Below are 13,298 nucleotides of genomic sequence, written 5' to 3'. Positions count from 1 at the left end.
TCACTGATGCTGAACTATGGGGCTTTTTAGCTATCCAACTGCCAGACTAAAACTGAGGTTTTAGTAAGAGCAAACTTCTGAAACTCAACCTGATGACTTACACAGATGCATCAGAAAAGATTTCAGGAAAGATTGGCAGGCATAACACCAGCTTTTGCTACACCTGAGGATCTGTTCAATACTTAGACCAGACAGCTTTATTAATAGGGCATTGTGTTGGGTCTCAGTGGCTCTGAATTCAGGTCGTAGATTTTCCATAGTTTCCTTTGTAGTCTTGGGCAGCTGGTTTAAAAAGTCATCTTTATAACTATTGAGTGGGTCTGAATACCATACATTCTCCCCTGCAGGCAATGTACTCCTTGTTACGTAATTTTCAGCGAGATTCCAAAGTTCGGGTTCCTTAGCAATTTCAATCATCTCACTCTTCACCTTGCAGTGTTTCAGTCCTCTCACCTGATGATTTGTATTTCTTGATTTGTTTGACTACTGTCACATTATTATTAATTTAGATCCTGGGGCAGCCGCTCTGTACCCCTCAAATGGCTTTGTCCGTGCGTACAGATTCTGTCATGTTTTTAGATATGAACACTGCTGTAAATATCTATGCTTGGGTTATAAAACCAAGAACACTAAACACCTCCCATGACTAAGTGATGCTTTCTTGGATATTTTGCACGAGGATCACTGCAACAGTCCAGTGGATGAACACTACAAGTGTTTGGCCATTTCAGTACTGATCTGATAGATCTACTTCCAGATGAGAGTTCCCAACTTTTGGGTTGAGGCCAAAATAATGATCTTCACCTTCTCTGTTCACATAATTTTTTTTTTTTCTCTCCGGGCATGATAGAGTTTTATTAATTGCCCATGTTAAACACTCCACGTCATTGGCACTGGAATAGCACCTCTAAGATAGCTCTGCTCTTCTTTCTCTGCTTTACATGAAAGCACATCTTAAATTTTATGGCACACTGTAAGGTCTGCATCACGCTTTCCTAAGGAAGAGGAGTTTCTTCGGTGGACTATAATACTGTTTAATGTACGTGCTACCAAAGACAAAGATACCCATTGTTTTCATACCAGGAAAATAACCTGGATAGGCTAATAAAGAATAAAATATTAATATATTTTACTGGAGAAAATGGGGATCTGCTAGTGCTTTGAATGTATCCACTTGTGTGGCTCACTCTGCGGCAGCAGTGGTCAGAGTGACCACTATTTGCTAGAGGAGAGAGATGGCTCCCATTGCAGTGCAGCTCCACATTTCTTGTTGTAAGATGACACTTCTCATGCAGGATCTTTCCCTAGAAGATGGGATCTTGAGCTAGATCTTTCCTCACCGTGGTGCAGAGTGAAGAACACCTGCTTTTCCTCCTTCCCCTAAACCCTCTTCCTGCAATTCTTCTGAAATCCGGAGGCCACAGTGGTTTCTTACAGAGGGACTGAAGAAGAAACCATTCCTTCTTGGTAAGAGCTCGAAACATTGGGAAAAGTCCACTCTCAAAAGCAAGAGAGATGTCCACTCTCAAAAGCAAGCTTGGTGCTCTGAATCCCAAGGAGCCAGAAATGTCATGGCTGAAAATTAAAAATCAACTGCATCAAGGGTTTAAGTCGCTAGTGCAGTTAGACATCCCAGGAACAGCGTTTTACCGAGCCAGCTTGCTCACTGCTGCCTGCACAAGTGAAGAGGTATCAGGAAAAAGAGGGCAATTTCTGAAACCAAACTTACGAAATGGGTGTCCCTACAAAACTGAGATCTACAGCCCTCCACCCCTTCGTTTAAGTAAGCACTACCAAGCGCTGTGGGTAAGCTAAGTGGGAAGTCATGAACGGTGACTGTCTGCCTTGTGTAGAACAACTCAGTGGACCTGCAGCTGGGTATCTGCTAAGGGCAGGATCCTTCCCTACAACATCCATCACTCGGGGTATGAACCTCAGGCTAAGAGGTGTTGGAGAAAGGGCCCAGCCTGTGTCCCTTGCTGCTGCGGGAAACCCAGGAGCCGGGTGGGCAGAGACCCTGTGAGCGCTGGGCAAAGCGCAGAGCGACCCTCTACGGAGCACCCACAAATGCTCCCGCTCCCCGGGGGTAAAACCCCAGCTCTGTTTCCCCAGCGGCAGCCTGAGCTATTAAACCGGCTCACCCTTTTGTTAGGAGGATTTCAAGGCTCGGGACGACGGGAGGGAAGTACATACAGCCCCGAGGTCCCAACCAGCTCACCCTCAACAGCTCCCTGCTCAGCTTACCGGTGCTACGGCTCCTCCAACACCAGGCGCCTGGCGGCTCTCCATCACCGAGCAGGAAGGATCGGTCCAGAGCTCAGCAAAGCGCCCGTACCTCAGGGATTAAAATGCCCAGGGGGTCTAAGCCTCACCTCTTGCTTTATCAGCCTCTGGTAACAACTTGTACAAAATCCCACTTCTGCACACTGTAGCAAGTTTTTGGTTTGTTTTCTCCTGTTCTGTTTTGCTTGGTACTTAATTCTTAGCTGAAAGAAGGGTACACTGGGACCCATATAGGAACCTACAGTAGAAGTAAAGCCTGGTTGTGCAGGCAACGGGACAGGGACTTGACGGAACTTCGGTGCACAAACAGCAGTTCCTTAACTATCTTTTTTTTTTTTTTTTTTTTAGCACAGACCTGAATCAGTGACAAACTCTGAAGCCTTCTCTAGCTCCCGGTTAGTACAGTCTACAGGGGCAGGAGAAAATCCAAATTTCTGCTCATCAAAGCCCAGAAGGCTTTGCTGTGAATATGGCCTTGTATATCATCTCCCAAACAGCTGAGTGTTTCCCATGGCATCATCTGATTCTGTAAAGAAATGTAGGTGCCACATTTATCAACAGCATTTTGATTGTGGGCCACAAAAAAAATACTGAAATAGCACTATTTGGGCATTTAAAATAAGAAATAATTTAAAGAAAAAAGAAAACATGATCTTCTGCCACGGATCATGGGACCATGCGTCAGAGCCGTGAATTTTCAGGCTAATCTATTCAGGCATTAAACTTTTTTGGTGAAGTAGTTGAATTATTTGTAACAAGACATGATAAATTCATCCAGTACACGGCTGCTTCTGAGCAAAAACAGGCATTAAAACATAGCCATATATCCTATTAACTAGCATATCTCCCTGTTTAGTAAGGAAATGTCATCACATTTGTTACAAAGGCAAACAGCAACATACCAAAACAGGATCCAATTTTTCTAAATAAATAAATCAATGATGTGTCAAAAATTAACAGATGAGTTAATATACCCGATGTTATCAAAACCAGATGGTGCTTCATAATATTCATCCTGTTCAGTCAAACCCTGAATATATTCTGGACCATCAGTATATAAAATAGGATGCTGCTATTTGTGATGGCAAACAAAAGCAATCATGCCTGCCAAGCACATACTATAACAGGCAGCATTTCAGCTCTGCTAGACAGAAAGTAATTAGAATGCTTTTAATGTCCAAAAGAATGATGCTGATAGGCTGCCACAGATGTGTAGATTTATGAATATTTATATGGTGGTTTATAGCTGACACTTTTATCAGTTGAAGAAGATAAAATATCTGCCTGACTCAAAAGCTTGACAGTCAGGTTAATAAAATCTCATTAAAGAGAATGACCTATGCAATTATATAGGATTTATTGTAATTCATTTTTGATTGTACTCTGCTTAAAGATGCAATTTCCCATTTCCTGATGCCAAATTTAGGTTGCATATCAAGATCTACGTGGTTTTTAACTCCAAGCCATCTCTAGGAAGAAAGATATGCGTTCAGCATCTTGGCATCTTACACCTTTAAAGAAAAAAAATAATAAAATAATCTGATCTCCCGTTCCTCGCTGCATCTTACGAAAACGGTGCAGGCAAGCAGCCGGTCTATTTTCTTTCTGTTAAAAATCACCACCTCTTTAACGGCAGCCCCTCCATCACCAGCAGCTCCCTCCGGCAGCCAGCCCCAGCCTGCCGCCCCCCCCCCCCCCCAACCCCCCCCCGCTCCCCCCCGCGGGCCGCGACCGCGGCCGGCCCGGGACTGCCCCCCCCCCCCCCCCCCCCCCCCGCTCCCAGCGCTGCTCCCGCAGGTGCGATCCGCCCGCCGGGCGCTCGCCCCGCCACGGCGCCACCGGCTGCCGGTACAGCCCCGACGGCGGCGGCCGCGATCCCCCCCTCCCCGCCTTCCCCCGGGGGGGGGGGTGACACCGGCCGGGCAGCGGCCCCGGCCCCGGCCGCCCCCGGGAACTTTAGCGATGCCCGGACCCACGGGCGGACCCAGCAGCTCGCCCCGTCCCGTCCCCCCCTCCCAACCGCTCCTGCCCCGCTCCGGTCCCGGGGCGCCGCCAGCCCCGACGGGGGGGACCCGAGCCCGCCGCCAGCCCTCCCCCCGCCCCCCCCCCTCGGGGAGAAGGGTGTAGGTGTGTGTGAGGTGAGATGGGGGGGGGGAGCCCGCAGCCCCCATCCCGCTCCCGCCTGCTGCAAAGTGCCCCGCGAAGTTGCGCGGCGGAGGAGAGGAGTTGCGGGTACCTGCGCTCAGCTCCGCGCCGCCGCCCCCCGCCGCCGCCGGGCAGGGGCCGTAGCGGCCCGAGGAGCTGGGGGCCGGCGGCGGCGGCGGCGGCGGCGGCGGCGGGCGGGGGTGGCCCTGGGCAGCGCCGGGGGCGGCGGCGGGGCGGGCGGGCCCGTTGGGGAAGGGGCCGTGCGGCGCGTAGGGCAGCGGCTCGGCGGCGTGCGGGAAGGGCTGCCCCGCTCCGCGCCCGCGGGGCACCTCCACCATGGTGGGTCTCTCGTAGCGCTTGGCCAGCGCCGCCCGCTTCCCGGGGAAGGTCTTCAGGACGCTGTAGGGGCCCCGCTGCTTGTAGATTTTGGGGGTGCTGGGCCCCTCCTCCGCCGGCTGCATCTCCTCCTCCATCCTCCGCCGCCTCCCCCGGCGCGGCCCCGCTCCGGGGCTGTGTCTGCCGCCGCCGCGGCTCGTCTCTGTGGCACGGCGGAGCCCCGGCGCGGCGGGGCGCCGGCCTGATTGACAGGCGGCCGCGCCAATGCCTGGAGGGAGACGGGCGGCGACCGGCAAGTGTTTAGGGTAATCTCTGCTAATGGCAGCGGGGCGGGGAGGCGGGCCCTGGCGGGGCCGCCACCGCCCCCCGCGCCCCCCCCCCCCCCCCACGCCCCACGCCCCCCCCCCCCCCCGCGGGGGCAGGTGAGCCGACGGGAGCCGCCTCGGGGGGCGAGCGGCGGCGGGGGGCGGTGGGGGCGCCACCCCTCCCAACCCCCCGCCCCCCCAAAACCTCCGTCCCTCCACCCGGCTCGGCGCGGCCCGCGGGGTCCCGCCCCGCCCCGCGCTGCGCGGAGCGCGGAGCCGCCGCCAAAACTTTGTGGCCCTTCCGCCGGGCACCCTCCCCTCCCGGCCCGGAGCGAGCCCCGGGGCCACCTCCCCGGTTATTAGGGGTGAAATAAATTAACGCCATAAATAAAAGTATTTGGGAGTCCAGGACCTGTCAGAGTTGATTAGGGCACAGAGGACATTTTCTTTCTCATTATGCAAAAGCATTTCATGGCGAAATAAAAGAGGTTTCGCTGTAACTCATGCATGTCAGATTTCCAGGAATCCGGGAGATTAATCACATCTAACATTATTTGCAACGTCTGTCCCCCCCCCTCCCCGTCCCCTGCTCGCTTTTTGCAAAGTGCTTAAATGAGGCGGACACGTGGGGCGAAGCCTCGTCCGCTCCCCTCCGCCTCCTGCCCAGACCCTTTCAGGGACAGTTAAGAAATAATGAAACGCTGGTGAAAGACAGGAGGAGAATGAGATGCCATCGAGAGACGTTTCTGAGAAATGGTGGAGATCTGGGTGAGATGGGAGACAGCTGAAACTGAATGATATGTTGAAGAAAAATAAACGATAACAAACCGCTCTCTTGCTCTCCCCATTCTTTTCTGTGAGGCAATTTTATATTTTGCATTAACATTTCCCTTCTTCTGTCCCACTTCTCTCCTGCTTCTGCTGCTATAATTTATCAGGATTACAATAAGCCCTCTGGCTTGTGGAAGTAAAATTACAGAACACCTTAGTTATATTTAAGCAGTGGTGGTGGGAAATCATTCCTCTGTCATCACGTGGAGTTTCGGCCACTTACTGTGGTCATTGCTCTCCCGTTCCAGCTTTATTTATTTAGTCGGAGTTGGGCTCGCTGGAAATGAAAAGCGACCCTTCTCAACTGATGTAATTAACTCCCGCGGTCTTCGGCCCCTCTCCTGCAAAAAAGTCAAGCTAACTCCTACAAGGCGGGCATTTCTTTCATGCAGGGCATACAAGCAGCTGGACTGTTTCTGATTTTGATTTTTTTGACAAGTAGAATAAATCGATTCCTTATAGAAGCCAAAAGCCTCCAAGTAAAGGCTAGTGTAATAGAAATCAGTATTTTACTTAAGCAAAATCAATCATAAGTCTTTTTGTTTTCTCACTGACTCTTTAATCGCCTGTGCTTTTTTTAAAAAATATTGTACTGTAATGCAAAAGAGAGATTGGAAATAAGCATGAGAAGCTCTCCTTCCACTCAGAAATGAAATGTGTTTTCCACCTTGTCTCTCATCTGACTGGCCTCTACTGCAGATGTGGCCAGCAGCTATCGGAGGTCAGGACAGTAATAAAATTGTATAAAGTTAATATTCAGCTCTTAATAGTTAGATTCAAATAAATATCTCAGGTGTCAACTGCATTCCTAGGAGCTCACTACTCTTAGGTGTTCACGCCTACCCCTCTGCTCCTGCAGCAGGAAACAACCCTCGCCTGCCACGAGCCTTGTACAAGCAGAGAAACCCAGGGCTGGCAGGTCGTGCCCTCCAAGCTGCCTCATTTATTCGGGGTCCCCGCAGATCATCGGGCAGATGCTGGGTCTCTGTGCGCATGAAGCAAGAAGCAGGTTTGGGGTTAACGGGGTCCAAAGCCACTGAAACGAGGCAGGGACCTCAGCCAGGAGGAAAATGGAATACATGCTTTATGCACTGAACTTCTTTCTGCTGAGGTTTTTGACAGTGCCCACCATTGGACCACTGAAATGCCCCTTCAGTTGTTTTTAGGAAGACTTGGCTTTTCTTCTGCTCTGCTCTGAGTGATTCTTCTGGGTATGTAGACCTAAAAAATGCTTTTTTTTTTTTTTCCCCTGCCCACTTTCCCTATGACTCTTTCTGTGACTCTTCCCCTGAATTTCAGAAGAGGGACTCTGGTGCCATGTCCCAAAGGCTGTGTGTTGTGCCTAACCTGAGGGGCTCCTGCAGCTCAGTCCTGTGGAGCAAAAGAGTTTAATCCCGGTGGACCCACCTTTGGCTTTGTAGGGTGTCCCTTTTTCGGTGAGCACCGTTTTACCCAAAACCCCTGTACAGGTACGCAGTTGCTCTTGCAGGACTAACGTGGCTTTGCAGTTGAAGAGTGTGGCCCTGGACTGGCAAAAAAGCAGCCTGGGTGAAGTGATGGTCTCAAAGTATGGGGAGATGCTGCTGTAGGTGCTGTGGGAGGTTGTGGGCTGCCTCCTTCCATGGCTCTGCTCCTTGCAGCACATCCTACAGCACCCAAGTGGTCTTGTGAGTAACAGCACGTAGTCACAAAATCATTATTAACCAAATGTTTATCTCTGAATTACAGTCCAACCAAATGTTTATCTCTGAATTACAGTCCCATTTTGGTTGCACACTGGATTAAAACAGTTAACATACAGCCCTTGCCTTGATCAAGTAAAAAAAAAAAAAAAAACCAAAACCTTAGCTGATACCAGCAGCTCATTTCAAGAAAACCAAACACCTTCAATTCCCTTTGACTGTGCCACCACTTGGGATTTGACCCTGAAGTGAAGGTTGTGTCATTCCCTACCTGTTTACTGATGCAAGTTTCCACTGTTTTACTGATGCTAAGGGCTGAAGATCTGTAACAGGATTATTTCAGAACACTCTGAGCGGAAAAAGGATGGGAAGTAACTGACCCTTGGAGAAAAACCTAATCAAAACAAAGACAAAGGGCACAACAAAAAATAAGAAACCCAGCATTGCTGCAGTATATACTCTTCTGCTCCTAGAAATCACCGCGAAGAGGATATTTGTCAGTATATAGAAAAATACCCAATCTAGACACAGGCTATCAATCACTGAACATGCCTGTGTTGAAGGTACCGTCAGGTACTCAAAGAATAAAAGTGTGATTCATCTCTATCTTCTGAGCGGGGGCTAAATCTTGCTCCACTTATTCATGGGAGCAGTGCTCCTGTGATAACTAAAGCATGCAGGATTTGGCCATGAACTGCCAATACTGCTCTGCACGTTTGGAGTGCATGATGAGAGCTAAGATTGGCAACTCTCCTCTGTAATCTAAACCACTCTGCAAGCAGGCTAGCCATAATTTGCTGCCCTAAACATTTAACCCCAGCTAGTTAATTTAAGCTTAGCTCAGTTGCTCATGTTTATGGATAAAGAAACAAAAGGGAAAGCATCAAAAGGAAAAGATGACTGTGGAATTCAATATTTCAGCAGCTGTTGATAGGTAAATGTTATTGAAGTGTGGCATTCAAAACCAAAGGCCTGCATTTATGATAATGAGCCTAACAAGGAAATGAGATTGACACAGCAATTCTCTGTTTTTGTTGTCCCCTGAGGTTAGAGATTATGCAGCGCATGGTGCTGTTTTTAGCCTCTTTGGTGATTCCAACTGTGAGAGACAACGCTGTGCATATTTGTCAAGGTTGCACTTTAATCAGGTGACTCAGGAGCTTTTTGAGGGAGAACATGAACTGCTGGTCTCACTTAAACCTTAATCCACATCCTATGTCAGAGATCCATCAGCCAAGCAATGCGGCTTTTAGCCCCTGCTTTTCCCTTATGCTTACTCAGTGCTCTGTGAAAATGCCTTGAAATAATTGAAATGTATCTATCATGGTTACATTGTATTTTGAGAATTACTGGAATGTTTCTCAGTGACATTAATTGGTTTTAAAATATTTTTGTCTTTCTAATTAGTGCAAGATTGATGAGCGGAGGAAAGGGCATTTATACACAGACAGACACATATTTCCATGCTACATTTGTGTCTTAATAAAATGGTAGCTAGCTGGATCCTTGTGCTGAGTAAACACTGGCAAGAAAGAAAATATCCAATAACTTTGGGAGGAGGAAATATCCTGTGTTTTAAATAGGATCACATTGTGTAAAAAAAAAAAAAAAAAAAAAAAAGGAAAAAAAGAAAAAAGAAAGAACCAGTCTCCCCGAGGGCTGGAAAATGGATAAATGAATTATTTAAATATAGTTAAAGGACACACAGGAAAAAGTAATGGCTTTGATACCCAATGTAGGGAAAATTATTAATATTTTAAGGAATCAATTGTGGACGCATGGAAAAGTTCATTTTAATTAAAGATAGCTTACATAAAGCAGTTTGAAGAAGGGAGCAATAGTATAGGGTACTTGCTTATAAGAATTTTTTTGAAATATGTCATGGAAAAAAAGATGACATAACATAGTCTGAACTTTTGTCTGCCCTAAAAAAACTTCACTGTCCATGTTGGAGTGATTTGGAATAGCTTCATCTCCTTGGAGCATCAGGTCCTGCCCTAGCCCTTGCCCAAGCTTGGTGCTCTCATCTTGGCCAGCACCATGTAACGTAGAGTTGCTCTGTAACGTAGAGTTGGTCTTTGTGATGTTTAGTCCTCATCTTTTGAGAGCAGCACCTCAAAATGCCTTATGGCTGCGTGCTGAAAGGGAGAGCCGGTGCTCCGCAGGCTGGGATCCAGCTGCTTTGCCAAACCTGCGTGACTCTCACTGGTCCTGCTAGTTCCTGCCCTTCATGTACTTACCAGCGTCTGTTATCCAGGCTCACAAAAAGGAGGTTCTCGCAGGACAGAAGTCACACTGAGCTAGAGCTCAATTAGAGTAGAAAACATCGGTTTCCGCAAGTAGAGATGTTATTGATATTTTGCACTGAAGTGTATGTTCAGGCCCAGCACCTACACAGCTTGGTGGCTGTTCAGAAATACTGTCAAATTTTGTCAAGCAAGCTGTGCGCATCAGTTGCAGTTAAAACACAGATGGGATGGGCAGGGGAAAACAGCTGGAAGCAGAATCTTCCTTAAACTCATGTAGATGGGGAACCTGACTGCGTTTCAAACACAACAGGATATACATGATCAGCCACGTGGCGTCTACCAAGCAGAGAGTCAACTAGGCTTAACTTGATGAAACACACCAGCCTGCGAGATGCCTGGAGATACTACCAGCTCTGGAAGCATGGGAATGACAACTGATTCTTTGCTGAAGATAGGCTTCACCCCAGATTAGATGCCTTTCCCAGCTTTAAAGGGGGGCTGTTAGGAATTGAAGGGTGTAAAATCTTCCCCACATTTGACTTTATTGCCGTTCCGTTCTCAGGCAGCTCCTAAACCTTACATGAACTCATGACAATTTAACAGCTCATTCTTAAATGCAGAGTTCAGCCACTTCACGGAGATGAAATGAAGGACTACTCCTACATTAATAATCTTGTAGAAGTAACACTAGTAATCCTGTGGGAAACCCCAAAAGGCTCTTCTCGGGGAAAAAATCATTACTTACGGTCCAGAACAGAGGAAAGCAACGGGCAAACACTGGGGTTTCTTGAGACCTCGATTGCACACTGGCTGGTGCAGCATGAAATGGCTCAGTCGGAAGAGGTGCTAAAGTCTTTGAAACACAAACTGAACTGGATGCCATCTTAAAAGAAACAGAAAAAATAAAAGACAACAGTACATAAAAGCAAAATTGTGTGGGAGCAGAGCCAGAAAACTGCTGTGGTTTCAAAGGAGAATGGGTTCCATCACCCTTCAAGTCTTTGTACCTGGGAACATGTCCATCACAAGCTGCATCTGCTTAGAAAAAATCAATAAATAGGTAAAACCATGTTTGCTCAATGTTAAATGTACAATGGTGTGTTTGCAGAGGCTGAAATTCATCTGATGCACCACCTACCTCTGGCTCTCTGCACACAGATGAGTTGCACCCAAAAGACATCCAGAAGTGATCTCAGAACAGTACTTCAAATAAGTGACGTTCTATAAAAATGTATGTTTTTCCTTGTTTAAGTGGGAAGGATCTGAAAAAAAAAATAAAATGTGTGTGGTTGTTTCAGATAATAATATGATAATACCCTGAGCATCTATCAGCTTTACTTTTGCATTAATGTATCATGAGAATCTCTTTATGTCCCGGCCATTATTCAGCATCCTTATTATAATCTTGTTTCTTTGCTATGTGACAGTGGGTTTTCGCCTTAAAACAGGAGAGAGTATTAACATAGTCCATCAGTATTAACAGAGGTGAGAGTTAACTTTAGCTAGTGATCTGCCCCTAAATATCTTAATTTATAATTGAGGAAATCCTATATCATCTACCATCCTTGGAAATATCTACTGGTTTTAGTGCTGATTCTGCCACCCTTAGTTAGAGTAAAGGAGATAAAAATTTAGGTCATTTACATCATTATAATCTGGACTAATACTTGAAAATTTATGGAAAGCTTCTTCCCAGCTGGTAGGAAAGTGGCTCTTCAAGGAAGACAGTATTTCTTGCTCTCCCTCCACAAACATCCATTTCACTTATGTAGGATTTCACTTGTTAAGAAAAAGTAGGTTGTGGTTTTTTTTTTTCTGGTGTGGATTGTTTTTATTTTGTCTTTTTTTGTTTGTTTGTTTGTTTGTTTGTTGGTCTCCAATTCTTCCATCCCTTTTATTTTTTAATACTATGGTTATTGTATTTTTCTTTTGCTAGGATAAAAATCTTTTCCGATCAGCTCTATTAATGATGGAAGAAAACATGCTTTCCAAATAAAGGGTGATAGCATCCCTAATTGTTGTTTTCAGACTATATATATGTATAAAAGCAAGAGACTGAGGCTCCTGGAAATCCCAAGTACCAAGTAAGATATCTGTCCAGGTTGGAAAGAAAATACATTGCCCAAATATGTTGGGCCAAAGCATGAACACAGACATAGCCTTTCTTTCTTTACGCTGGCTTGCAGACACACATGCATCCAGAAAACTGGAAAACTAAATATTAAATTCTGTCACTTGCACCGTTAGGATTTTACTTGTTCACTTACATAGGCATCTGATTAAAAATGCAAATGAAGCTGGCTTTGCTGAGATGCTGACCTGAGATCAAGCTTTCTGAAGACAGGCTATTTCCACTTTCCTCAGAAGAAAGAAAAAAAGAGCCAGGAGTTTTTATTCACCTGGATGAAACAAAAAAATGTTTAAGAACTATTTATAAATATGTATGAATAAATATTTAATTATATATATGCTGAACGCTTTAACTGTTGTTCAGCAAATACATAATTTGTTAATTTTGCCTGCTTCCACTGAATAATTTATTCATCAGATCAGCTTTTTTAATATTCACTAGATGATCGGCTGATCAAATCCTGTTAGCTGAATATGTTATTTGATTTTTTTTGCCCTTTTCAAAAATCACTTAGTCTATTGGAAGAACATTGCTGTGATTTATTAGTGGTATATTCCATCCAGTCCATGGTGACATTCTTCAAGAGTAGCCTCTGAAGACAGTAGATTTCTTGCTCCTGTCATATGATATTAACCTTTGATTATCCTGACATGTATTAGATGTCTTTGACCAGGGAAATAAAACCCCATGTCCGACAGCACCCTTTTGTGTCACACATTCATGACAACACATGTATGATGTTTTTTATTTTTAATTTGATGACTGAATATTGAATTATTTAGATTGGCTACATCAATCAATTCTATATTCTGGTTCATCCAAGTGTCTTCCCTGCAGTTTGTTCAGTCATATGTCTCTGCAAAGGATTTCTTCTAACTCCTAAAATTGCCATGTAGCATCAGAGATACACTGACATTACAGTGCGGAACAAGATGGAGAAAGGACAGTGTCTAATCCTTTACAAATCAGCCTTGAAGTCAATCATCTTATCGCCCTCTGTAGCTAGAAAAGGACTTCTTACACTTACCACTTGAAAAGGGAGATTCTTAGCTTTTGATTGTACTGTCTTCGTACCGAGGGAGGTCTGCAGAGATCGGGAAGTAAAGCCATGGTGTCACTATGTTTGGAAAATTATTTTTTATGTTTTTATAGTATTCTTTTACATTTTCATAATTTTTAAAGCTTCTGAGGACATACTTTTAGGTTACTGAAGCCTAAATATTTGAATAAGGCTATCTTTATAAAAAGCAGCATCAATTCAATTTAAAAAGAAATATTCGCAAGCTAATTCTCTGTAGCACTGCTCTATAAGACTTATAAAATATAGAGAATAAAC

General features: G+C 45.8%; 1 protein-coding gene across 3 annotated transcripts in view; it reads right to left on the bottom strand.

Moving 5' to 3' along the window:
• Positions 1-4,974, bottom strand: part of BEND4 (BEN domain containing 4) — a 29,884-nt gene extending 24,910 nt beyond the window's left edge. For 2 of the 3 annotated variants that reach the window (XM_032999269.2, XM_042808354.1), the window contains exon 1: positions 4,520-4,974. In XM_032999269.2, the coding sequence (XP_032855160.2) occupies positions 4,520-4,901 (382 nt within the window). In that variant the 5' untranslated portion in view covers positions 4,902-4,974. Of the gene's footprint in view, positions 1-2,244; positions 2,853-4,519 lie in introns of those variants that run through there. The other variant, XM_032999268.2, reaches the window with a different exon arrangement.
• Positions 4,975-13,298: the final 8,324 nt, after the last annotated feature.

Source organism: Tyto alba, unplaced genomic scaffold (assembly GCF_018691265.1).
Source record: "Tyto alba isolate M040663 unplaced genomic scaffold, T.alba_DEE_v4.0 Super-Scaffold_6, whole genome shotgun sequence".
Taxonomy (NCBI): Eukaryota; Metazoa; Chordata; class Aves; order Strigiformes; family Tytonidae; genus Tyto; species Tyto alba.
This window is presented reverse-complemented; position numbering and strand designations above follow the sequence as displayed.